A 27,349-nucleotide genomic window follows, 5' to 3' on the forward strand; every position below is an offset into this window, starting at 1 on the left:
TTAATTTTGCAGGTACTGTACAGTTGATGTTCAGTATTTTGTATTAGTTTCAGGTGTACAGCATAGTGGTTAGACAATTATAATTTACAAAGTAATCCCACTGACAAGTCTACTACCTACTTGGCACCATAGTTATTATAATATTATTGACTATATTCCGTATGGTGTACTTACATTCACATGACTGTTTTGTAATTACCAATCAGTTCTACTTCATCCCATCACCCCTTTTTTACCTATCTACCCCTCCTTCCAATTTGGCAATGATCAGTTTGTTCTATCAATCTGTTTCTGTTTTGTTTATTTTGTTAGATTCCACATATAAGTGAATTCATATGGTATTTGTCTTTCTCTGATTTATATCACTTAGCATTATGCCCTGTAGGTCCACCCATGTTGCAAATAAGAATTTATTCATTTTTATCAAGTAATATTCCATTTTATTTATATATATGTACTGCATCTTTATACAGTTGTCAATAATGGGCACTAAGGTGGTCGCCTCCATATCTTGGCTATTATAAAGAATGCTGCAGTGAACACAGAGATGCATATATCTTTTCAAATTATTGTTTCAGGTCTCTTTGGATATATATCCAGAAATGGAATTGCTGGATCATAAGGTAGTTCCATTTTTAATTTTTTAAGGAAACTCCATGCCGTTTTCCATAGTGCCTTCACCAGTTTGCATTTCTACCAGTAGTGCACCAGGGTTCCCTTTTCTCCACATCTTCACTTGTTCGTTGATACATTGGTAATAGTCATTCTGACAGTTGTGAAGTGATATCTCATTGTGGTTTTAATTTGCATTTCTCTGATGATTAGTGACAATGAGCATCTTTTTATATGTCTGTTAGCCATTTATATGTCCTATTTGGAGAATGTCCATTCAGGTCCTCTCCCCATTTTTTAAATGGATTGTTTGTGTTTTTGGTGTGGTGTTGTATGAGTTTTTTTAACAAATTTTGGATATTAACTCCTTATGGGATGCATTATTGCCAAGTATCTTCTCCTTATTGGTAGGATGTCTTTTTGTCTTGTCCATGGTTTCCTTTGCTGTGCAAAAACTTTACAGTTTGATGTAGTCCTATTTATTTTTGCTTTTATTTCTCTTTCCTGAGGAGACATAGTAGAAATAAATACTGGTACAAGAAATGCCAGATTTACTGCCTGTGTTTTCTTTTAGGATATGATGGTTTTGAGTCTTACATTTAAGTCTAATCCATTTTCAGTTTATTCTTGTAAAACATATAAGAAAGTGATCTAGTTTCATTCTTTTTGCATTTATCTGTCCTGTTTTCCTAACATAATTTACTGAAGAAGAGACTGCCTTTACCCTATTGTACTATTGTTGTCTCCTTTGTCATGTATTAATTACTTATATAGGCATGGGTTTATGCCTGGGCTCTCTATTGTATTGATCTATGTGTGTCTGTTTTTATGCCAGTGTGATGCTGTTTTGATTACTATAGCCTTGTAGTATAGTTTGACATCAAGTAGTGTGATACCTCCAACTTTGTTCTTCTCAATATTGCTTTGGCTATTAGGGGTCTTCTGTGGTTCCATATAAATTTTTGGATTATTTGTTCTAGTTCTGTGAAAGTACAATGAAAATTATTGGTATTTTGATAAGAATTTCACTGAATCTATAGATTACTTTGGTAGTATGGGCATTTTAATGATGTTAATTCTTCATATCCATGAACACTGTATATGCTTCCATTTATTTGTATTTTCTATTTCATTCTTCAATGTCTTACAATTTTCTGAGCACAGGTCTTATACCTCCTTGATAAAATTTCTTCCTTGGTTTTGTTTTTAATGCAGTTGTAAATGGGATTGTTTTATTAATTTTTCTTTCTGATAGCTCATTATTGGTGTGTAAAAATGCAACCGGTTTCTGAATATTTATTTTGTATCCTGCTGTGTTACTGAAATCACTTATCAGTTCTAGTAATTTTTTGGTGCAATCTTCAGGATTCTGTCTATATACAGTACTATGTCATCTGCAAATGGCAGTTTTACTTCTTTTCCAATTTGGATGTCTTTTATTTCTCTTTTCTGATTGCTGTGGCTAGGACTTCTAATATTATGTTGAATAAAACTGATTAACATGGATATCCCTGTCTCGCTCCTGATCTTAAGAAAAACACTTTTAGCTTTTCTTTGTTGAATATGATGTTAGCTTTTGGTTTGTCATATATGGACTTTATTATTTTGAGATATGTGCCCCCTATTACTACTTCACTGATCATTGTTATCATAAATGGGTACACAATTTTTTCAAGTTGTTTTTCTGCATCCCTTGATATGACCATATATTTTTATCTTTAATTTTGTTTATGTGATGTATCACATCAATTGATTTGTGGATATTGTATCAACCTTACGTCTCAGGAATAAATCCTACTTGCTCATAGCATGTGATTTTTTTTAATGTATTGCTTAATTTGGTTTAATATTTTGTTGAGGATTTTTGCATCTATGTTCATCAGGGGTGTTGGCATATATACACGCACACACACACAATTTGTGATTGGTCTCATAAAGTGAGCTTGGCAGTCTTCCTCCTGAATTTTTTGGATGAGTTTGAGAAGAGTAGGTGTTACTTGTTTGAATGTTTAGTAAAGCAGTCTGGCCCCGGACTTTTGTTTGTTGGGAATTTTTTGATTACTTATATGATTTCATTGGTTGTAACTGGTCTGTTTAGATTTTCTGTTTCTTCTTTTATCAGTCTTGGAAGATTGTATGTTTTTAGGAATTAATCCATTTTCCAGATGTCCAGTTTGTTGGCATATAATTGGTTGTGGTATATTTTAAATAATTTTTTGTATTTCTCTGAAGTCAGTTTTTACTTTTCCTCTGTCATTTCTGTTTTATTTGGGACCTTTCGATGAGGCTGGTTAAAGGTTTATCAATCTTGGTTATCTTTTCAAAGAACCAGCTCTTGGTTTCATGTATTTTTTCTTTTCATGCATTATTTTTTTTTAGACTATTTCACTTACTTCCTCTCTAATCTCTATTATTTCTTTCCTCTTACTCACTTTGGGCTTTGTTTGCTGTTGTTTTCCCCCTAGTTTCTTTAGATATAAGGCTAGATTGTTTGAAATGTTTTTTGTTTGTTTGTTTATTAAGGTAGACCTGTATTATTGTGAATTTCCCTCTTAGTGCTTTCACTGTGTCCCATAGAATTTGGGTTGTGTTTTTATTTCCATTTGTCTCAAGGTATCTTTTTATTTCTTCCTGATCTCATTGTTTAGTAACCATGTGCTTTAGTCTAATAACCATGTTATTTAGTCTCCATGTGCTTGGGTGTTTTTCCATTTTTTCTTGTAATTAATTTCAAGTTGTATATCATTGTAGTCAGAGAAGAAGCATGGTGCAGTTTCAACCTTCTTAAATTTATTGAGACTTATTTTGTGGCCTCATATATGGTCTGTCCTGGGAAGTGTTCCTTGTGCACTTAAATATATATTCTTATGCTTTGGGATGAAATATTCTAAAAATATACATTAAATCAATCTGGTCCAATTTTTCAATTAAGGCCACTGTTTCCTTGTTGATTTTTCTGTCTGGAAGATATATCCATTAATGTCAATGGGTACTACTACTGTATTACTGTCTATGTCTCTCTTTATGTCCATCATTATTTGCTTTATATATTTGAGTGCTCCTCCTATGTTGTGTTCATAAATGTTTAAAAGGGTTATATCCTCTTGTTAGATTGATCCCTTTATATTATGCAATATTCTCCTTTGTCTCTTATTATAGCCTTTGTGTTTACTTTTTATTTTATTACTTTATTTATTTTTATTTAGTGAGAGGAGGGGAGGCAGAGACAGACTCCAGCATGCACCCTGACCAGGATCCACCCAGCAAGCCCACTAGAGGGCAATGCTCTGCCCATGTGGGGGCCTTGCTTCATTGCAACTGGAGCCATCTTTTAGCACCTGAGGTGGAGGCCATCAAGCCATCCTCAGCACCTGGGGCCAGCTCACTCTGATCCAGCCATGGCTGCAGGAGAGGAAGAGGGAGGGACATAGAGAGAGAAGCAAGAGGGGGACGGGCGGAGAAGTAGATGGGCGCTTCTCCTGTGTGCGCTGACCAGAAATTGAACCCAGGACATCCACACGCTGGGCCGATGCTTTACCCCTGAGCCAGCTAGCCAGGGCCAGAGCCTTTGTTCTTAAAGTCTATTTTGTCTACTATCTCTTTCTACCCCAGCTTTTCATTTGTTTCCATTCGCATGAAATATATATTTTCAACACTTTGATTCTGTGTGTGTCTTTTGAAGTAAATTGGGTTTCTTGTAGATAACATATTTGGGGTTGTTTTCTTATCCATTCAGCTACCCATGTGTCTTTTGATTGGAGCATTTAACCCATTTACATTTACAGTGATTATCGGTACGTAATATAGTTATATCCTTTTTATTATTCATAGTGGTATTTCCTTCTTCTTCTTAAAGAAGTCCCTTTAACATTTCTTATAATACTGATAATAAACTTGTTTAGCTTTTTCTTGTCTATCTTTATTTTCCCTTCAGTTTTAAATGATAGCCTTGCTGGGTAGAGTATTGTTGGTTATAAGTCCTTGCTTTTTATCACTGAGTATTTTTAGTACTAGGCCCTTCTGCCCTGAAAATTTTCTGTTAAAAAATCAGCTGACAGGGCCTGAGCTGTGGTGGTGCAGTGGATAAAGTATTGACCTGAAACACTGAGGTTGCCAGTTCAAAACCCTGGGTTTGCCCAGTCAAGGCACATATGGAGTTGATGTTTCCTGCTCCTCTCTCTCTCTCTCTCTCACTCTCTCTCTCCCCTCTCTAAAATGAATAAAGAAATAAAATCTTTTTAAAAATCAGCTGACAAACTTATGGGAGCTCTCATGTAGGTAACTGTCTTTGTCTTACTGCTTTTAAGATTCTCTCCTTGGCTTTAACCTTTGCCATTTTAATTATAATGTATCTTTGTGTAGGACTCTTTGAGTTCATCTTGTTTGGGACTCTCTGCACTTAGACCTCTGGGTTTTTCTCTTCACCAGGTTAGGGAAATTTTAGGTCATTATTTTTTCAAATAGGTTCTCAGTCCCTTGCTCTCTTCTCTTTTTTTGATACCTCTGTGATGCTGATGTTGTTACACTTGATGTTGTCCCAGAGGGCCCTTGAATTATACTCATTTTTTTTAAATTCTTTTTTTCCTTTTGCTGCTCTGATTGTTTTCTGCTACCTTGTCTTCCAAATTGCTGATTCGATCCTCTGCTTCTTTTAACCTGCTGCTAATTCCTTCTAGTGTAGTCTTCATTTCTGACTGGTTCATTTTTTTGTGGTTTCCTTTAAAAAATTTTTTTATGCTTGCTATCTCTTTGTTGAAGTTCTCACTACGTTCCTTGAGCATCCTTATAACCATTGTTTTGAACTCTAGCTGGTGGATTGTTGCCCCCATTTTAGTTAATTATTGTTTTTTGTTTTTGTTTTCTGGTGGGGGTTTTTTAGATTTGTTTTTTCAATTGGGACATATTTCTGTGTCACTCCCTTTCAGCTACCTCTCTGTGTTTGTTTCTACCTATTATGTAGATTTGCTATGTCTCCTAGTTTTGAGAGGGTGACCTTATATAGTAGGTATTGTGTAAGGCCCAGTGCTACAGTGTCACTGATCACCTGAGTTGGGCACTTTACAAGTGTACTTTGTGTGGGTATGTATACCCTTCTGTTGTAGTTGAGCCTTGATTGCTATTGGCATGTCACTGGGTGTGGTTGATCCTCAGGCAGGCTGGCTGGCTGGCTTGCTGTGACAGTTGACCACAACCACAATGTGCAAGCTCCTATGCAGGGGCTCACCCCAAAGTGGAATTTGATCTGGTGTCCCTCACCCTTTGTGTGTACCTCTTGTGGAGCTAATCTGGTAGTGGTCTGAAGCCAGATATGTTGGTTCTGGGCCCTTTAGGGGTAGACTGTGGTGCGGGTCAATGTCAGATGCTGCCAGTGACCTGTCTGGGGCTTCCTACAAAGCAATCCATAGTTGGTAGTTTCCTGTGCTGGGCCTTGGTGCAAGTGTAAGAGGCTAAGCTGGGAAATAAGGCCAGCTGCTCCCAGACCTGCTGCAACCTACTTGCTGCTGGCAGGGCTCAGCCATTGGGAGAGCCTCAGGCAGTATGCAAGTTGTGTGAGGGAAGATCTTGGGAGTCAAGGGTTGGGGCCAGTGATGTTTATCTGGTTAATACATATGCAAACTCAGCTCCAGTGCTGGATCTAAGACCACTCAACAAAGTCTCAGGGTACACTGAGACCAGCCACTGCCTGCCAGGGAGCCTGTTGACTTTTATGGTGGGAAGAAGTCTCAGGCAGTGAACAGGTTGGAGCTAGTAGAGTTTACCATGCTAATGCAGGTCAAAATTTGGCCATGTAGAGGAAACACAGGAAAGGTAGCACTTGTCTCTGTGTGAAGATGGCCCTTGCCTTTGTATCTCTGGCACCTCCCCCTTGCCCTGGCCCCCACCAACTGGACTGGAAGGCTTTGAGAGATTTTTTTTCTTAAGCTGTATCCCAATGCAGATCTGGGCTGTTTGCTGCCAACAGAGCCTCAGGCCTTGGGAGAGGTGGATAGGGTAGGACCTCAGAGTCCTCAGGGTGGAGCTAGTCAATTCACCAGGTTAATGCCCTGTGGAAGAAGGGCCCAAACCCGGAAAGGTGGTGCCTGTGGGCCCTGTAGGAGAACTCAGCACAGGGATAGCTAGTGACAGCTATTTCTCCAGCCTTCACCAGGAAGCCATACAACTCATGTCTCCCTTTATGACTCAGGAGCCCCCAGAGCCACTGTCCCTCTGCTGTATCCCAAGCTAAGTGCCTGTGAGCAAGAGTTTGTGTTGTCCCTTTAAGACAGTGGTCCCCAACCCCCAGGCCGTGGACCGGTATCGGTCCGCAGAAAAAGAATAAATAACTTACATTATTTCCATTTTATTTATATAAAGTCTGAACGATGTTTTATTTTTTTAAAATGATCAGATTCCCGCCTGACCAGGCGGTGGCGCAGTGGATAGAGTGGCTGACTGGGATGCAAAAGACCCAGGTTCGAGACTGAGGTCACCAGCTTGAGCGCAGGCTCATCTGGTTTGAACAAAAGCTCACCAGCTTGAGACCAAGGTTGCTGGCTCGAGCAAGGGGTCACTCGGTCTGCTGAAGGCCCAGGTCAAGGCACATATGAGAAAGCAATCAATGAACAACTAAAGTGTTGCAACCCGCAACAAAAAACTAATGATTGATGCTTGTCATCTCTCCGTTCCTGTCTGTCTGTCCCTGTCTATCCCTCTCTCTGTCTTGCAAAAAAAAAAAAAAATGACCAGATTCCCGCTGTTACATCCGTCTAAGACTCACTCTTAACGCTTGTCTCGGTCACGTGATACATTTATCCGTCCCACCCTAAAGGCCAGTCCATGAAAATATTTTCTGACATTAAACCGGTTCATGGCCCAAAAAAGGTTGGGGACCACTGCTTTGAGAGGATACCTGAGTTTCCAGCAGCCTTTCCCCTCACCCAGGCAGATGAAATCTCTGCTGATTTTCACTGCAGATGTTATGTGGGCTCCTCTTCCCAGTACTGCTGTTCTGGGCTGGGAAGCATGGTGTGGGGCTGAGTTCTCTTGCTCCTCAGAGGGAACCTCTGCAGCTGAGATAACCTCCCAATTCTCAACTGGTACACCTGGGTGCAGGACCAGCCAGTTCTGCATCTCTGCCCCTCCTACCAGTCTGGACCTAGCTTTTCTGTATATTCTTAGTTTTAGAACTATTGTTCAGCTAGTGTTCAGATGGTTATCTACATTGATTTTTTTATTTAGTTGCAGTTTTAATGTAATAATGGGAGGATGTGAGTGCTGTTTCCATCTGTCTTGACTAGAATCCCCTGGTATTTTATTTTAAATTATTTTCTATTTCAATAGAAATCAATTGCTTATAAATGATTTAGTCGTAATTTTGCTAACTAATTTTGCATAGAACCCCCAGATTCTGAGGCTGTGTTATGGGGGGATTGGTTTGGGGACAAGTTCTAGCTGTATTTCATTAAGCACGATACCTCTTAACCATCTGGTTTCCTTATCCAAATTCTCAGAACATTAGAAAAGCGTTCCATGTTCCTGCCAATGCTTGTGTGCTTCTCAGATCTCTGTCCCATTTGCCAAGGAGTTATTTCAAATCTCCTTAATTCTTTCTGTTCAGTTACCTATTGCTATGTGATAGACTACCTAAGAGTTAGTGATACAACACAGTTATTATTTTTTTATGCTCACAGATTTTGTGTATGTCAGGAATTCAAATGGGATATGTTGCTGTTCAGTGTCTGGGGCCTCAGCTGGGAAGACTCAGATGACTGCGAGAAGAGAAGTGAATATCTGGGAACTGGAACCCTCTGGAGGGTTCTTCACTCACATGCCTGATGCCTAGGCTGTGACTTGAAAGCTGAGCTCAGCTGGGATTGTTGACTAATCCACGAACATGTGGTCTCCATGTGGCTTGGGCTTCTTACATCAGGGTCATTGGGTTTCTAGAGTGGGTGTCTGGAGACCAGCATTCCAAGAAAATCAGGCAGGAGCTGCTTCGCCTTTTTTTTTTTTTTTTTTTTTACCTAATCTTGGCAGTTGTCCACTGTCATCTCCACTGCATTTTATTTTATAATGAATCTCTAAGGTTAGCCCAGAGTCAGAGGAATTATACTATCTCTTAGTGGAGTTGTGGCAAGGTCACTTGCAGAAGGGCAAGTGGTATGGGAGATAAACATATAGTAACCAGTTTGTAAAATATTCTTTTTTTTTTTTTTTCATTTTTCTGAAGCTGGAAACAGGGAGAGACAGTCAGACAGACTCCTGCATGCGCCGCCCGACCGGGATCCACCCGGCACGCCCACCATGGGGCGATGCTCTGCCCATCCTGGGCGTCGCCATGTTACGACCAGAGCCACTCTAGCGCCTGAGGCAGAGGCCACAGAGCCATCCCCAGCGCCCGGGCCATCTTTGCTCCAATGGAGCCTTGGCTGCGGGAGGGGAAGAGAGAGACAGAGAGGAAAGCGCGGCGGAGGGGTGGAGAAGCAAATGGGCGCTTCTCCTATGTGCCCTGGCCGGGAATCGAACCCGGGTCCTCCGCACGCTAGGCCGACGCTCTACCGCTGAGCCAACCGGCCAGGGCCTGTAAAATATTCTTACACTCTGTTGCCTGATCATCAGATTTTGCTACTTGAACATCCCAGTCACTTAAACATGACCCAAACCAACCTGTTCTTCACCCAACCTTTTCAACCCAGCCTTTACACAACAAGAAACCTGCGTTTTGTGTCTAAGTTAATGATACCTTTGTTACCCAGTTATGTAAGCCAGATCTCCTCTTCTTGCTAACATCTTCTTCACTCTCCCTAGGTAAATGAGAGTTGTCATTATTTGTCCTCCCAAATGTCCATGAAATTTACATTTACTCATTCCATAGCTTTGGTTCAAGCCATTAGATAAGGTACTTACTATTACTTACTGTAACATTCTATTTAACTCCTGTATTTTTATTTAATCCTTAACTATGTGAAACATGATTCTAAAGTCACATTATTGGATTTGAAAACGTAAACCTAGCAGAATATATATATCCACAGGAATGTTATTTTCAAAGTCATTCCTTACATTTATGCAATATTTTATAAATGTTTTGTTTAAAATTGCTTTCACATATATATTGTATAGTTGATCCAAGTCACTCTTCTTAAATGATCCAGTATCATCTTTGTAGTTTGGGTTACAAGCTTCTTAAGAGAATCAAATGAGAATTGTGTTCTCTTTTTCTACAGTGTTTGTACACACACACAAATTGAGATGGTTTACAGAAGTGCTGAAGTTAAGAGCTTTTGTAGTCATCTACCATTCTTCATAATGGGCTGCATGCCACTTGTGATTAATTGGTGAGAACCTGATTTTCTTTCTAGAGATTTTTCTTCTGTGAGGTTATTCATTTAAAAGAAGGGAGTGGGCAGGAAAGAACTGCAAACAATGAATTTCATAAATATTTTTAATATTGACAGCATTTATGATAATTGATGCATAACCTCCCATAATTACTGCTTTGAAGGAGATAACACTTGGGATATGTAAATTCTAATCTCCTAAAAACTATTCATTTGACTTTAAGGTCTTTCATTATATTACCAGTGTAGTTTGCATTGAGTAAATTCTGTTGCTGTGCAAACTACACTATGTATAATATAAAACAGTGATATCATGAGAGATAACTCATTCATTGTGCATAGATAATAGAATTAGTTGGATTCGTGTAAGTATTATTTTGAAGTTTATATTTGTACTGTCAGTGGGGGAAAATGAAGCTACTAAGTAAAAATAGTAAAAATAATGAGGGGGAATATTGAATGTACTTAGAAAATAGGGTATATAACTTACATATCAATTTTTAATCATTATATTCTGTTCATTAAACAAGTCCTTTGCCTTATAAACTGTATGGACTTAGTTCCAGTTACTTGATGTACTTTGAATAAAACTTGTGCTTCTTTCAAAATATTTTAAAGTCTCTACTTATGTTAATTCACAATGACCCATTTTTCTCAAATTTTAACCTTCCCTTCTGTGTATAATGTAGTGGTTGTTTTTCTAAGTGTTTTGTTTTGTTTTTTATTTAGAAAAGTAAATTTAATGTGGTGATATTGATTACTAAGACTACATAAGTTTCAGAGAAACATTTCTATAGTGTTTAAACTGTTGATTATGTTATATACCCATCACCCAAAGTCAAATTGTTTTCAGTCACCCTGTATCTGTCCCTCTTTACCCCCTTCTCCCACTCCCCTCCCCCATATCACCCTCTCTCTAGTAACCACTTCACTTTTATCTATGTCCATGAGTCTGTTTTATATCCCATCTATGTGTGAGATCATATAATTCTTAGCTTTTTCTGATTTACCTATTTCACTCAGTATAATGTTCTCAAGGTCCATCCATGTTGCCATAAATAACACTATGTCATCATTTCTTATGGCTGAGTAGTATTCCATTATATATATGTACCACATCTTCTTTATCCAGTCCTCTATCGAAGGACACTTTGGTTGTGTCCATGGCTTGGATACTGTGAACAATGCTGCATTGAACATGGGGGTGCATGGGTCTTTATATACCGATGTTTTTGAGTTTTGGGTGTAGATACCCAGTAGAGGGATTGCTGGGTCATATGGTAGTTCTATTCTTTTTTGAGGAACCATCATACTTTCTTCCATAATGGTTGTATTAATTTACATTCCCACCAGCAGTAAATGAGGGTTCCTTTTTCTCCACAGCCTCTCCAACACTTATTACCTGTCTTGTTGATAATAGCTAATCTAACAGGTGTGAGGTGGTATCTCATTGTAGTTTTGATTTCATTTCTCTAATAGCTAGTGAAGGTGAGCATCTTTTCATATATCCATCGACCATTTGTATTTCTTCCTGGGAGAAGTGTCTGTTCAGGTCTTCTCTCCATATTTTAATTGGATTGTTTGCTTTTTTGTTACTGAGCTTTGTGAGTTCTTGATGTATTTTGGATATTAACTCCTTTGGAGTTATTTGCAAATATCATCTCCCATTTTGTTGGCTACCTATTTTGTTTTCAGTTTCTTTTGCTGTGCAGAAGCTTTTTAGTTTGATATAGTCCCATCCATTAATTTTTGCCTTTATTTCCCTTGTCTTTGGGACCCCAAATAGTTCTGAGGGGATAAGGAGAATAAATGACTAGAGAGAATAATTTCTGAAAGAATTCCAATAATAAAGTTTTCTAAAGGGCTATGACAACACAGCTACAAAACCTAAATATCCCTAAACAAGCAAATCCAGCTTCCAATTTTTCTTCTTTCACTTCAAGACTGAATTGAAGTGATAAGATGGCTCTTCTTACCGCATCCAATATTGTGTGTTTGCATTTAGTATTTCTAGAGCAGTGTCAGAAAGATTGTGCTGTTTGTGGTTGTCTTTGTCATGATTCTGACTTAACAGAAAAGTGTTTTACAGTTAAACACTAATAGTGATATTTAGGGTGAATATGCTACTTCTTAATTTGAAGCTTTATTTTCTTCTTGAGATTTTTTTCTTTGATATTTGAGAATTAATTAGTTTACTTCTTAATTCTTTGATTGAAAGCCAACCTGAAGCACACTATTGCCAAGCCCTAATTTATTAAAATAGAGAGGCACTTTACCCAAAGACTGTATTACTACTGAACTTTTTTTTTTTTTTGTGACAGAGACAGAGAGAGGGACAGATAGGGACAGACAGGGAGGGAGAGAGATGAGAAACATTAATTCTTCGTTGTGGCACCTTAGTTGTTCATTGATTGCTTTCTCATATGTGCTTTAACCATGGGGCTACAGCAGACCGAGTGACCCCTTGCTCAAGCCAGTGACCTTGGGCTTAAGGTGGTGAGACTTGCTCAACCCAGATGAGCTCACTCTCAAGCCTGTGACCTCAGGGTTTCAAACCTGAGTCCTTCCTCTGCGTATCAGTCTGATGCTCTATCCACTGCGCCACCACCTGGTCAGGCTGAATATTCATTATATGTTGAGAAAAGTGAAAAGGAATTCTTTTTTAGCGTAGACTCAAATACTAGTCTGAGAAGGTACAACAAATGACTGAGGACAGAGGGACTGCAAAACCAGCTGTCTTCACCTTTTTTCTTTTAATCACTGTATATCAGTGATTCTTCAACTTATTTGTAGTATAGCAGAATCCCCTCAAAGCCTTCTTTAAACACAGACTGTAGGACTGACTCTACACGCAGGGTTTCTGATTCAGTAAGTCTGGTGTGGGGCCAGGTGATGCTGAAGCTGCTGGTCTAGGACTACACTTTAAGAACCATTGTTTTATAATAAGTTTTCCCTGAGGGTTGTAGAATGAATTTTTCAGTTCAAACTTCATCTGTTAAAAGAAGGTTGCTTAAATATGTAAAAAACCACTGTACAATGTATAGTGTGTAATACACTAATTAAAGACTAGAGAAACTAGTTTCTGGATCACTTCTTATGAGTTCTCAGACCTTAAAGCCATTATTTAATCTGGTCCATAGTTTACTCATCTGGAAAATGAGGAGTTGTTCTTTAAGGATACAATTAGGTAATATATGGGAAAGTGTCTTAAATGCTATATTGTTGCACATATATAAAATAATATTGCATATTCTGTAAAATTTTCAGCTTGTTTTAAAATACTGTGGTCTATAATATTGTTATTTCAGTATTTTGATACTTATTCTCTCTGTCTCTCCCCTCTCCCCTTGCCCTTTGTCCTTTTTGATAGTGTCTTTTGGTTTAAGTGGACTTGAATAGCTTTGAAAGGAAATAGATTAAAATGAATGTAGGCAGTCTTCTTGGTACTGTAAAAATATAAGCATTTTGTGGAACCATAAAAATAACCGTGCAAACTAAAAACATGCCAGCTATGTTAATAATCAGTGGGAAAAAATTATGATTGTTCTGTGACCTTTAAAGATATTGTCATATTAAAAACTCTTACTGTGGTATATAAGTATGTAGGGAAATGAAAAAAATAGAACCCATGTTTAATACACGCTAATTTAAAATATCAAAAACATAGAGAGTTAGTGTTTTATTTCTTTGTTACAAAAAGCTTAAACTAAGATCAGTTTGAATAGTGCTTGCCTTCTATAACTAACAGTGTGGGCATATGTAGATAAGTAGATAGATAGGTAGGTAGGTAGGTAGATAGATATAATAGATATACGTAAATAGGTATAAATAACATAGTACCATCTGAATTAACAAAGAAACATTTCATTCAATATAGCTTGTGTTGGGTATATTTTATTAGACTATTTAAATATGGACATATAAAAAATGGAATCATAGTCTGTAGGATCCTTTGAATCACAGTGTTTTAGAGCAAAGGCCAGCAAACCTGTAAAAGGGCTTTGCAGGCCAAGAGAAAAAATCAAGTATATTTATATACCAAGAGAAAACAAGTTTGCACACATTTTTAATTATGAAATTCAAAATAATAATAGAGTTTAAATTTTGTAATCCTGGTCTGCCAATGAGAAGAATGGATTTTTGGGAGGCTTATCTATAACATTACTTTTCATTGGGCTTCAAAGTTAGCATTCCCTCTCATCAAATTTATTGGAAATATTCATCTGTAAGAACTATTAAACTCTTGGGCTATACCAGGGGTCCCCAAACTACGGCCTGGGGCCGTATGCAGCCCCCTGAGGCCATTTATCCGGCCCCCACCGCACTTCCGGAAGGGGCACCTCTTTCATTGGTGGTCAGTGAGAGGAGCACATTGACCATCTCATTAGCTAAAAGCAGGCCCATAGTTCCCATTGAAATACTGGTCAATTTGTTGATTTAAATTTACTTGTTCTTTATTTTAAATATTGTATTTGTTCCCGTTTTGTTTTTTTACTTTAAAATAAGATATGTGCAGTGTGCATAGAGATTTGTTCATAGTTTTTTTTTTATAGTCCGGCCCTCTAACAGTCTGAGGGACAGTGAACTAGCTGGCCCCCTGTGTAAAAAGTTTGGGGACCCCTGGGCTATACCAAAACTATTGGTGGATTGGCTTTGGCATGAGTCATAGTTGTTGACCCATATTTTAAAATATAGTCATACCTCTTTTTATTATGCTTCACAGTTGTTATTTTATTTCTTTTCTTTTTTTTTTACACATTGAAGGATAGACCCTCCACCAGAAAAAAGATTTTGAGTTGCTTTGTTGAGATTACTCATTTTGTTGTTATATTCACTTTGTTGTGATACTTGCTTTGTTGTTGGTGGTGGTATTCTGGAACCAAACCTATTGGGTTGGCAAGAAAGTATTTAAGGTTACCATACATAGAGAATGTTGTAATTGTTTTGAAGGACTTCTGTCAGTGTTATAGTTTTTTCCTTTTGACATTTAATATCAGTCACATTTAGGTTACTTTAGAAGCAAGTTATGCGTAATTTTGCTTGTAGCTGTTAGTTTAGGGTCAATTTTAACATGGAGTGCAAAAACGAACATTTTTGACATATTTTACTTTTTTATTTCCATAAAGGAAAGAAAGCTGCTGAGGCTCACAGAAAGATAGGTGAAGTTTATGATATTGACTGAATAACAGAACGCACGTGTCAGAATTGGTTTAAAAAATTCTGTTCTGGAGATTTTTCACTCAAAGATGACCAATGTTCTGGTCAACCTATTGAAGTTGATGATGACCAAATCAAAGCCATAATTGAAGAGAATCGTCATATAACAGAGATTGCAGAGAGGTTAAATGTATCACACAAAACAATTGAAAATCACTTAAAATGTCTTGGACTCGCTAAGAAGCTAGATATTTGGGTTCCGCATGAATTGAAAGAGATTCACTTAACAAATCAATATTTGCAATATGCATCTCTCGCGCAATGAAACTGACCCTTTTTTGAAAAGAATCATCACTGGTGATGAAAAATGGGTCATCTACAGTAACATCATTAGAAAACGATCGTGGTCCAAGTGTGATGAACCTGCACAAACCACATCTAAAGCTAAATTGCATCAAAAAAAGGTCATGCCATCAATTTGGTGGGACTACAAAGGTGTTGTGTATTTTGAGCTGCTTCCAAGAAACCAGCTGATCAATTCAGATGTTTACTGTCAACAACTAATGAAACTGGATGAAGCAATCAAAGAAAAATGGCCAAAATTGGCAAATCACCAAGGAATTGTGTTCCACCATAATACAAAGCCTCACATATCTTTAGTAACTCATGGGAAATTACTGGAGCTTGGTTGGGAAGTGATGTCACATCCCCCCTCCAGCCCTGACCCGGCCCCATCTGATTACCATTTATTTCGAAGATTGCAAAACTCTTTGAATGGTAAAACTTTCACAAATGATGATGATCTTAAATCACACTTGGTTCAGTTTTTTGCTGATAAGGACAAAAATGTCTATGAGTGCAGAATCATGAAGCTGCAAGAATGATGGCAAAAGGTCATTGAACAAAATGGAAAATATATAATTGATTAAAGTTTATTCTTTGCATAAAAAATGAGTTTTATTTCATACTACAAAACCGAAATTACTTTCTTGCCAGCCCAATATAATATCTGAGTATGTAGTACAAGGGACTTTTGTAATTATCTGGTTTAGTGAAGTGAGGGTTGTTTTCAGAGTCTCAAGTTATTTAGTGACAAGTGGTGTGAAATCAGTGCTCTTTAAAATGTTATACTACCTATAATATCTTTAGTTAATATATTATTTACTTAACCAGAATACACTATTCTCTTTATTAATGGAAATTCACTTATACAGACATTGCCACCTTCCCCCTTCTCCAGTGTCACATCTCTTTTCTACCTTACCTGATTTTTAGAAATAGCTCAGCTTTTTAAGTAATAATGATAATATTTTAAAATAAAAAAGATACTGTTTTAAAAATTTCTGTGAAGATTTGAGACATAATAAATACACAATTTGTCCTTCATTTTCACTGTATTTTTTCTTACTGATTTTGAAAGAGAAATGTCAATCTCTTGTTCCACTTATGCATTCATTGATTCTTGCATGTGCTCTGACCGGGGATTGAACCCACAACCTTGCACATAAGGACTATGCTCTAACCAAATGAGCTACCCAGCCAGGGAGTACTGTATCTTTAAAAGTTATTTGAATTGCGTGCATTGGTGAACTGCACAAGTTTAGTAACCATACGTAGATCTTTTGTTAAGTAGTATTGAACTTTTATTTAAAACTTTTATTTTTTTATTTTATTAAGTATATGTGAACTTTTATTAAGTAGTATTTTATAACAGGAAACAGATGGCTGTCAGAGGGAAGGGGGGAGACGGAACTGTATCAAAGAAGGTGAAGGGATTAACCAAAAAACAAATATATGTAACACATACGCAGACTACAGGGTAGTAATGGCCAGAGGGGAAGGGGAATGGAAGCAGGGGTAGGGGGGCAAAAGAGGGAAATGGGGGTGGAAAGAGCCTTTTTATGAGGTATGGGGGGAGCACAATGCCATGTATAGCAGATAGTATATTGGGTATGATGCTTGAAACCATGTCAACACAATAAATTTAAAAAATAAAAATTTAGTGTTTTAAATACCTGGTCCATGGAAGGAACTCAATATTATAGTTATTAATAGTTATTATTAAGTTTATAGACTAGTTGTTTATAATACCCATATATAACACATTTTTCTCAATATTCTGGATATACCTGTGTAGTAGAGTAGTTAAAAAACCAGATTCTAGAATTCAAGTATCTAGTTTTGAAACCTGGTGAAACCTGATTAGCCACACACTCAAGCGAGACAGCTCTTGAGCAAGTTATTTAACCTTACTGTGCCTCTATTTCCTAATCTTTAAAATGAAGATATGATAGTACAGACTACAAAGGGTTGTTTTAAAGCTTAATATGTTAGTACATGTAAAATGAAAGTGTTTGGCACATAGTACATTCTGAACACCTTTTAGCTGCAGTAATGCTAATTATTAATGTTATATTTGAATGCTTTTCTTCCACGTTTTTTTTTTTTTTTTTTTATAAATTAATGTTAATGGGATGACAATAATTCAGGGTACATATATTCAAAGAAAACATGTCTAGGTTATCTTGTCATTAAATTATGTTGCATACCCCTCGCCCAGAGTCAGATTGTCCTCCGTCACCCTCTATTTAGTTTTCTCTGTGCCCCTCCCCCTAAATCTCTCCCTCTCTCCCTCCTGCGTCCTCCCTCCCCCCACCCCTGGTAACCACCACACTCTTGTCCATGTCTCTTAGTCTCGTTTTTATGTTCCACCAATGTATGGAATCACGTAGTTCTTGTTTTTTTCTGATTTACTTATTTCACTCCGTATAATGTTATCAAGATCCCACCATTTTGCTATAAATGATCTAATGTCATCATTTCTTATGGCTGAGTAGTATTCCATAGTGTATATGTGCCACATCTTCTTTATCCAATCTTCTATTGAAGGGCTTTTTGGTTGTTTCCATGTCTTGGCCACTGTGAACAGTGCTGCTATGAACATGGGGCTACATGTGCTTTACGTATCAATGATTCTGAGGTTTTGGGGTATATACCCAGTAGAGGGATTGCTGGGTCATAAGGTAGTTCTATTTGCAGTTTTTTGAGGAACCACCATACTTTCCTCCATAGTGGTTGTACTACTTTACATTCCCACCAACAGTGTATGAGGGTTCCTTTTTCTCCACAGCCTCTCCAACATTTGTTATTACCCGTCTTGTTTATAATAGCTAATCTAACAGGGGTGAGGTGGTATCTCATTGTAGTTTTGATTTGCATTTCTCTAATAACTAATGAAGCTGAGCATCTTTTCATATATCTATTGGTCATTTGTATTTCTTCCTGGGAGAAGTGTCTATTCATATCCTCTTCCCATTTTTTTATTGGATTGTTTGTTTGTTTGTTGTTGAGTTTTATGAGTTCTTTGTAAATTTTGGATATTAGGCCCTTATCTGAGCTGTCGTTTGAAAATATCAGTTCCCATTTAGTTGGCTGTCTGTTTATTTTGATATCAGTTTCTCTTGCTGAGCAAAAACTTTTAATTCTGATGTAGTCCCATTCATTTATCTTTGCCTTCACTTCTCTTGCCATTGGAGTCAAGTTCATAAAATGTTCTTTAAAACCCAGATCCATGAGTTTAGTACCTATGTCTTCTTCTATGTACTTTATTGTTTCAGATCTTATATTTAGGTCTTTGATCCATTTTGAATTAATTTTAGTACACGGGGACAGGCTGTAGTCGAGTTTCATTCTTTTGCATGTGGCTTTCCAGTTTTTCCAACACCATTTGTTGAAGAGGCTTTCTTTTCTCCATTGTGTGTTGTTGGCCCCTTTATCAAAGATTATTTGACCATATATATGTGGTTTTATTTCTGGGCTTTCTATTCTGTTCCATTGGTCTGAGTGTCTATTTTTCTGCCAATACCATGCAGTTTTGATTATTGTGGCCCTATAATATAGTTTAAAGTCAGGTATTGTAATGCTTCATTCTTTTTCTTTAGGATTGCTTTGGCTATTCGGGGTTTTTTATAGTTCCATATAAATCTGATGATTTTTTGTTCCATTTCTTTAAAAAATGTCATAGGAATTTTGATGGGAATTGCATTAAATTTACATATTACTTTGGGTAATATGGCCATTTTAATTATATTTATTCTTCCTATCCAAGAACAAGGAATATTTTTCCATCTCATTGTGTCTTTTTCTATTTCTCTTAGCAATGCCTTGTAGTTTTCTTTATATAGGTCCTTTACATTCTTTGTTATGTTTATTCCTAGGTATTTTATTTTTTTTGTTGCAAACGTGAAGGGGATTATTTTTTTGAGTTCGTTTTCTAATATTTCATTGTTGGCATATAGAAAGGCTATGGACTTCTGTATGTTAATTTTGTATCCTGTGACCTTACTGTATTGGTTTATTGTTTCTAGTAATCTTTTTGTGGAGTCCTTTGGGTTTTCGATGTATAGGATCATATCATCAGCAAAAAGTGATACCTTTACTTCTTCTTTTCCGATATGGATGCCTTTTATTTCTTTGTCTTGTCTGATTGCTCTGGCCAGAACTTCTAGCACCACGTTAAATAAGAGTGGAGAGAGTGGACACCCCTGTCGTGTTCCTGATTTAAGGTGGAAAGTCCTCAGTTTTACGCCATTTAATATGATGTTGGCTGATGGTTTATCATATAATATGGCCTTTATTATGTTGAGATATTTTCCTTCTATACCCATTTTGTTGAGAGTCTTAAACATAAAATTGTGTTGTATTTTATCGAAAGCCTTTTCTGCATCTATTGATAAGATCATGTGGTTTTTGTTCTTTGTTTTGTTGATATGGTGTATTACGTTAACTGTTTTACGTATGTTGAACCATCCTTGAGATTCTGGGATGAATCCCACTTGATCATGATGTATTATTTTTTTAATATGTTGTTGTATTCGATTTGCCAGTATTTTGTTTAGTATTTTAGCATCTGTATTCATTAGAGATATTGGTCTGTAGTTTTCTTTTTTTGTGCCATCCTTGCCAGGTTTTGGTATGAGGGTTATGTTGGCCTCATAAAATGTGTTTGGAAGTATTGCTTCTTCTTCAATTTTTTGGAAGACTTTGAGTAGAATAGGAACCAAGTCTTCTTTGAATGTTTGATAGAATTCACTAGTATAACCATCTGGACCTGGACTTTTTTTGGGGGGGAGGTTTTTAATAGTTTTTTCTATTTCCTCCCTGCTGATTGGTCTGTTTAGGCTTTCTGCTTCTTCATGACTCAGTTTAGGAAGGTTGTATTGTTCTAGGAATTTATCCATTTCTTCTAGATTGTTGTATTTGGAGGCATATAGTTTTTCATAGTATTCTACAATAATTCTTTGTATATCTATGATGTCTGTGGTGATCTCTCCTCTTTCATTTTGGATTTTATTTATTTGAGTCCTGTGTCTTTTTTCCTTGGTGAGTCTTGCCAAGGGTTTGTCGATTTTGTTGATCTTTTCAAAGAACCAGCTCCTTGTTTTATTGATTTTTTCTATAGTTTTTCTGTTCTCTATTTCGTTTATTTCTGCTCTGATTTTTATTATCTCCTTTCTTCGGCTGGTTTTGGGTTGTCTTTGTTCTTCTTTTTCTAGTTCCTTAAGGTGTGAAGTTAAGTGGTTTACTTCGGCTCTCTTTCTTCCACGTTTCAAACAGATTTAATTAATTAACCAGATTCTGAAACCTATCATTTAAATTTAAGGCTCTTCTATTATATGTACAGTTTATCTACCTTATTTCTTATAAACAGTGAGGAGAAAATTTCTCATTAAATTGGACATATGTATTTTACAGTGTCTTGTATAATCATGAGTACAAAAATTGGTTAAATGTCAGTACATTTGTACATGGTCAGGAAGTTATAATTTTGGCCTGATAATCGCCTTGAGATGGTCACAGGAGTGGTGCATTGAAATGCTTTTTCCCCTTCCCTGTGCCTTATATTTTGTGACTTGAGTGTAGCATACATAATATTCTGTTCTTAATATTACTTCTTCTGGTTAATGTAAATAGTTCCTTGATTTAAAAAAAACTACTTTGAGAAAAGGAAATGCTTTGAGAATTAGTACTCAGCAGTTATACCTACTCTTTTTGCTGTTAATCTGTATTCTCGTTTTATAAAATTATTTGTGTAAATTAATACTTTTTGCTGCAATAGAATTTTAATATTTAATTGCTTTTGGATTCATAGGTTTACTAATTTGTTATAGAAATTAAAAATTAGTTTATGTAACCTATAACCAAATTACTTAATGATCTTTCTGTTGTCAAGTTTTCTAATGTATGTATTTCCCTCCACAGAGGAAATAAAAGTGGAAACTGAAAAACAAAGGTTAGTAGGATTTCTTTTCTTTAGTAAAAATAATTTTCAAACTTGTCAGTTTTGGCCAAAATAATAGTCATCTTTATTTTTATTTTTGTGTGGCAAATTCATGTGATTTTTGAAATAAAATCAATTTTAAAAATGATTTTTAAGAAATGTAATTGTAAGCATACTTATAAATATAAAAAGATTTCATAAATATATAAGGGAATTTTCTTAAATAAAATTAGATATGATCTAAAGTCTTTGCATAGACTTTAATTCATGTTTTAAAAGATTACTAAATATTTAATAATGTAAATACTTAAAGTAAATAATTAATATCTTTATTTTCTTGCATTTAATCATAGCTCTGGTCACTGGCTTTTTTTTTAAGATTTTCTTTATTCATTTTACAGAGAGAGGAGAGGTGGGGGAATGAGAAGTATCTACTCATAGTCGCTTTGCTTTAGTTGCTCATTAATTGCTTGTTGTACATGCCGTGACCAGGCAAGCCTCGGGTTTCGAACCGGCAGCCTCAGCATTTCAGGTTGACATTTTATCCACTGCACCACCACAGATCAGGTTCTGGTCACTAGCTTAGGGTCTGTAGCCAAGCAGTTAACTTCTGGGCTTGATTTCCTCATGAAATAATAAGGAAAGATGGAGACTGGTTTAACAAGGCTCCTTTTAGAACTGAAATTTTGTATATATGTTTATCATCAATGTGGTAAATGGGACATTCTAATCACTCTTCTTTTTCCTTTAGTCCTCCTCATGGAGAAGCAAAAGCTGGATCAAGCACCCTTCCACCAGTGAAATCAAAAACAAATTTTATCGAAGCAGACAAGTACTTCTTACCCTTTGAATTGGCCTGCCAGTCCAAATGTCCCCGCATAGTTAGTACATCTCTAGATTGTTTACAGGTATGTATAAGATGGCTTTAGCTAAAAACCATCTAATTGGAATGTGTTTCTAAACATTACTCACAATCGATGATTCACACATTTTTCATGATAGCCTTTACTATTTTTGATAAGAAACCAAATTGTTGCTTATATTCAAAATACAATAATAGTTTAAAAATCTTTTTAGTTTAAAGGTAACAAAAATCATTAGCTTAGTTAATCACAAAATCTTTACTAAGGTTATCAATAATGAAAGTGTTGATTTGGTCTGTTTTTTCATCTGTGAAATACAAGAACCATACTTTTAATCTGCTGCTGCTGTTACATACTCACTGTTTTTTCAACCGCCAGTCCACAGGTAGGTCTGCCAGAAATTTTACACCTGTATGTGCAAGAGTTAATCACTCTGATGTTGTATGGAGATTATAGACCCATGATCTTGGTTGAATTTGCTTATATTCAGGGTGATTTCTGCCTAGCGGTCACCGAGATAATTCTCCTATTTTTACTGGTCCCCAAGTATAAAAACATTGAAAACCACTGACATACATCATTATTTGCAAATGATTTTTCTAAATGCCTGCTATTTTATATAAATTGACAGCTTAGTATTTATATTCACTGTTGGACTTTAGCTCTGACTTTAATTTATGTTAGAAAATTTTCTCAAATGTTTTATTCTGTTTACTTGCTAGGATTCCCTTACATACTTGTAAGACATACCTCCAAATAGAGCAGTCCTACTCTTTTCAAGTGTTTTTACTGTTGGTGGGTTATGCCTATTTAACCTTTTGGTGATTAGGAAGAGACAGTATCCTTTTCATTTGTTCTTAAGGTAGGTTAAGGATAAGGTTGATTTGTGACCTTCCAGGGTTGCCCTGGTATTAATGAACAAGTCTGTGATTTATTGCAGCCAGTGTATGGAAATTCGGTTTTCTGTATTTTCACAGATTTAATTTGGAAAGAGATTTGGGGTCATTTAAATGAGTGAAGATAGCTTTCATAAAAAAAGTATCAATAATTTTTAGGTAGGAAGTGGTAAGCTATTCTAATTCATCAGAGACAAGTTCTAAGGCTTGGCTTTCTCAAAGTGTCGCCTGATGGTTTTGTTGTAGTTATTGTTCTGTTTTTGTGGTTATTACAGCATAAATAATTTCATGTTTATAGCTAATAAAGGTTTCTTCATGAAAAGTTGATAAGAGTGTTGGCTTTGATTATATTTTAATGTTTTTATGTACAAATTTTAATATATATTCAACTTTATATTGTAATTTTAATGTATATTTTATTAGTTTACATATTAGTTTAATTAGAATCTTTATTTTCTTTCTTCATTTCAGAAACTTATTGCTTATGGGCACTTGACTGGCAATGCTCCAGATAGTACAACACCGGGCAAGAAGTTAATTGATAGAATTATTGAAACAATTTGTGGCTGTTTCCAAGGTCCTCAAACAGACGAAGGAGTTCAGTTGCAAATAATAAAGGTAAATAATTACATAAATTGTGACTTTGTTATTTTTTATCTATATTTTAAAAAAGGCTTTTACCTTGGAAAGTATTTGGAGAGGTCATTTTATGTGCTTTTCAGCTATTATAGAGGTCATTTGGGTGCTTTTTAAAGACTCCATATCACAGGATTTTGTTCTTGAAAGCTGAGAGTTAGCAAAGATTTTGAAATCTTTTGTTTTGAAGGTCTCAATTTAGGCTTGGACACCAGAGTCCTCCAGACTGTTTCAGTTTCTGACCTGTTTCCCATACTTATTGTATCTCTTGAGCCTTAGGGTACCATGGGAAGGTCCTCATGACCCCTGTAGTTTCTTCTATACTGCCAGACTCCTTGTAGTCTACCCTATACCCATGCCTCACTGTGTGGACTCCTTATGTACCAGCTTTCCTGATTTCCTTGCACCTATCCATCTGCTGAACCTGCTCAGCTAAACTCTGTCCTGGGTTTGTGCTGTTTTCCTGGATATTGATTAAACACCTTTAAAGATAATCACTGCTTTTAGTCTGTTATAAACATTTGTGGGGGTTTTTTTCTTTTTAAATTTTTTTTTAGCAAGAAAGAAACAGACAGACAGGAAGGGAGAGGGATAAAAAACATCAATTCTTTGTTGTAGCACCTTAGTTGTTCATTGGTTGCTTTTTCATCTGTGTCTTGACCTGAGGGGACTCCACCTGAGCCAGTGACCCCTTGCTCAAACCAGTGACCTTGGGCTTTAAGCCAATGACCTTTGGGCTCAAGCCAGCAACCATGGGGTCATGGCTATGATCCCATGCTCAAGCTGGTGAACCCACGCTCAAGCCGGAGACCTTGGGGTTTCGGACCTTGGTCATTAGCATCCCAGGCCAATGCTCTATTCACTGCGCCACCACCTGGTAGGCTAAACATTGCATTCTTAATGTTACCGCTAATGGTAATGGTGGTATGTTTATATACCAGTAAAATTTTTTTGTGCTAATAGTACTTTTGAAGTTGTTTACATGTGCAAATGTTTCTTTATGTGTGAATATAGTCCCTTCTGAGTCCTGTCAGTTTCATAACTATTTACTTCACAAGTTATATATTTTTGTTATAAAAAGCTGTCCCAATTTGTTTGGCCTATCATGTGCAATTTTATGTCAGTCATAACTTATCTAGCATACACTCAGCGCTGCTTCTGTATAGCATTGTATAGCATAAAAGGACAGAAGAATGAGTTCTTGCTTTTGAGAAATAGTATGTAAATTGATATAAGAAAATTCGCTTAAAATATTCACTTTATTGGAAAATTCACTTTAGGATCGTCTTAAATGCTTTATTTTAAAACATTTGTAAACATCTTCAACAAATAACAACACATTTATTGAGTTCAGTCTATAAGAAAGATCTCAAAAATAAATTGGACGTGAGCAAGATACAATGTGTGTATCCTCCAAAGTTGACAGCCTAATTCAGTAGCTATATGGTGTGAAGCATATCTGTGCTCTACACTGACAGTTTTAATGTGCGTTTTAATAAACTATATGATTTGACTTTGGGTGCTGTGTATACAACATAATCAACAGTTCAAATGCTATAGAAATGTTTACCTGAAACCTTTATACTTTTATTGATTGATGTCACCCTGATAAAGTTAATTTTCAAAATAAAATTTAAAAAATAGAAATTAATTATATAAAAGTGAAACTTGGGTTGAAACAAATGACTTTGAAGGATTTTCTAGTGTTCTGGGCTTGGGAAGATTATGTGGGAACTATTTATTGCCAGGTGAGGAAAACAAAATATTTTAACAGTTGATGATTCATTCAAGACAAGTAGAAATTTTGTAGGTTTATACTGAAAATTCCTGAAAATGGTAATAATGGCTGAAAGCTTTAATTTTAATATAAAAATACATTTTCTGTGCTCTAACTCAGATGCAGAAAATTGCTTTAACTTTGTCCTTTTTTTTAAGGCTTTACTTACTGCAGTAACATCTCAACACATAGAAATTCATGAAGGAACTGTACTGCAAGCTGTGAGGACATGTTACAATATCTATCTAGCAAGCAAAAACCTCATCAATCAGACAACAGCCAAAGCTACTCTTACTCAGATGCTAAATGTTATCTTTGCCCGCATGGAAAACCAAGCAGTAAGTATTAAAAAGAGAGAGATTGTGTGAAACACCACAGGCATCAAATATAGAGAAGAGTTTATAGATATAATGAAATCTTTTGTGTCTGTAGAAAAGAATGACTTTCATTTACAGTCCTACTTGCTGGAGATCTGTGGTATTATTTTGTTTTGTTTTGAGGTTTACTGACTTGACTTTGGATAAAAATATGTTTTTAATCGTTCACAAATAAAATTTGAGTGATATTGATTGCCATCATTTTCATGGAACTGTTTATGAATTGATATTTTTATTGCACTCATGCTTACCTAATTTGATTTATTCTGGTATAAAATTCATTGAGCCTTTAAAAAATAAAATATGTATCTATATTAATGAAATATATATAAATATTTTGGGGGTAAGAGATCAGCAGCTAGAGAATTATTTTTTAAAACTATCTAGGAATCCATAATTAAAAACAAAATTTTAGCTGGTTTTGAACTGATTTTGAACTTATAGAAAGTTGCTAAAATATTATAAAGAGATCCCCTTTAATCTGCTTTCTTAATGCCACCTACACAATCATAATCATTTTGCAATGATCAGAAGCAGGAATTAACATTGATATAATACTATCAAGTCAATTACAGATCTAACTTGAATTTCACCAATTTTCCCATTAATGTCCCCCTTTTTTTTTCCTCTTTCAACATCTGATGCTGGATTCCATCTTGCATTTAATATCCATTGAGTTGTGAGTCTTCTCCAGCTGTTAACAATTTCTCAGCCTTACCATTCATCACCTTGATGCAAAATAACCAGTTATTTTGTTGAATGTCTGGTCATTTGTCTGATATTTTCTCATGATTAGAATGATGTTGTCCTTTTTTCACCAGAATACCTCTGAAGCAATGTTGTGTTCTTTTCAGTGCATCATGTCAGTAATGTATGATGTTGATATGTCTTATAACTGGTAATATTAATCTTGATTACTTGGTTATGGTGATATCTGCCAGGTTCTTCTACTATAATGTTACTACTTATTCTTTTGCAGTTAATAAGTATCTTGGGAAAGATACTTTAAATCTATGCATATACCCTGTGTTCTTCTTACACGCCCCATCCTAATTTAAGTATCCATGAATGGATCTTCTTGGCAACAGATATCACTGTGGTGTTTCACTAATGGTGATTTTCTGTTTCTCTTTCCTGTATTTATTAATCATGATTATTTTCCTTTTCTGTTTATTTAGTGTTTTATTTATATCAGTCTATAGTCATGTGTGTTTATTTTATTCTATTCTACTGGTTATAATCAAATACTATCAGTATTAATTTTGTTACTTAAATTATTCCAACTTTGGACTGTGTCCTTTTGACATATTCCCTTTTTTTTGAGCATCTTCTTTTTGGAATCTCAAGATATTGCAGGCTTATTTTGAATTTTCTCTGCTTCAACTGTGGAGTCAACTACTTCAGCAGGTAGCCCTGGCTTCTCTAATTGGA

At 36.0% G+C, this 27,349-nt stretch overlaps 1 protein-coding gene across 1 annotated transcript in view; it reads left to right on the top strand.

Annotated features, from left to right (window-relative positions):
- Window positions 1–27,349, top strand: part of ARFGEF1 (ADP ribosylation factor guanine nucleotide exchange factor 1) — a 126,031-nt gene that overhangs the window by 20,700 nt on the left and 77,982 nt on the right. The window contains exons 2-5 of the mRNA XM_066378928.1: window positions 21,351–21,381; window positions 22,121–22,277; window positions 23,600–23,746; window positions 25,700–25,879. Of these exons, the coding sequence (XP_066235025.1) occupies window positions 21,351–21,381; window positions 22,121–22,277; window positions 23,600–23,746; window positions 25,700–25,879 (515 nt within the window). The remainder of the gene's footprint in view (window positions 1–21,350; window positions 21,382–22,120; window positions 22,278–23,599; window positions 23,747–25,699; window positions 25,880–27,349) is intronic.

This window comes from Saccopteryx leptura, chromosome 3 (genome assembly GCF_036850995.1).
Source record: "Saccopteryx leptura isolate mSacLep1 chromosome 3, mSacLep1_pri_phased_curated, whole genome shotgun sequence".
NCBI lineage: Eukaryota > Metazoa > Chordata > Mammalia > Chiroptera > Emballonuridae > Saccopteryx > Saccopteryx leptura.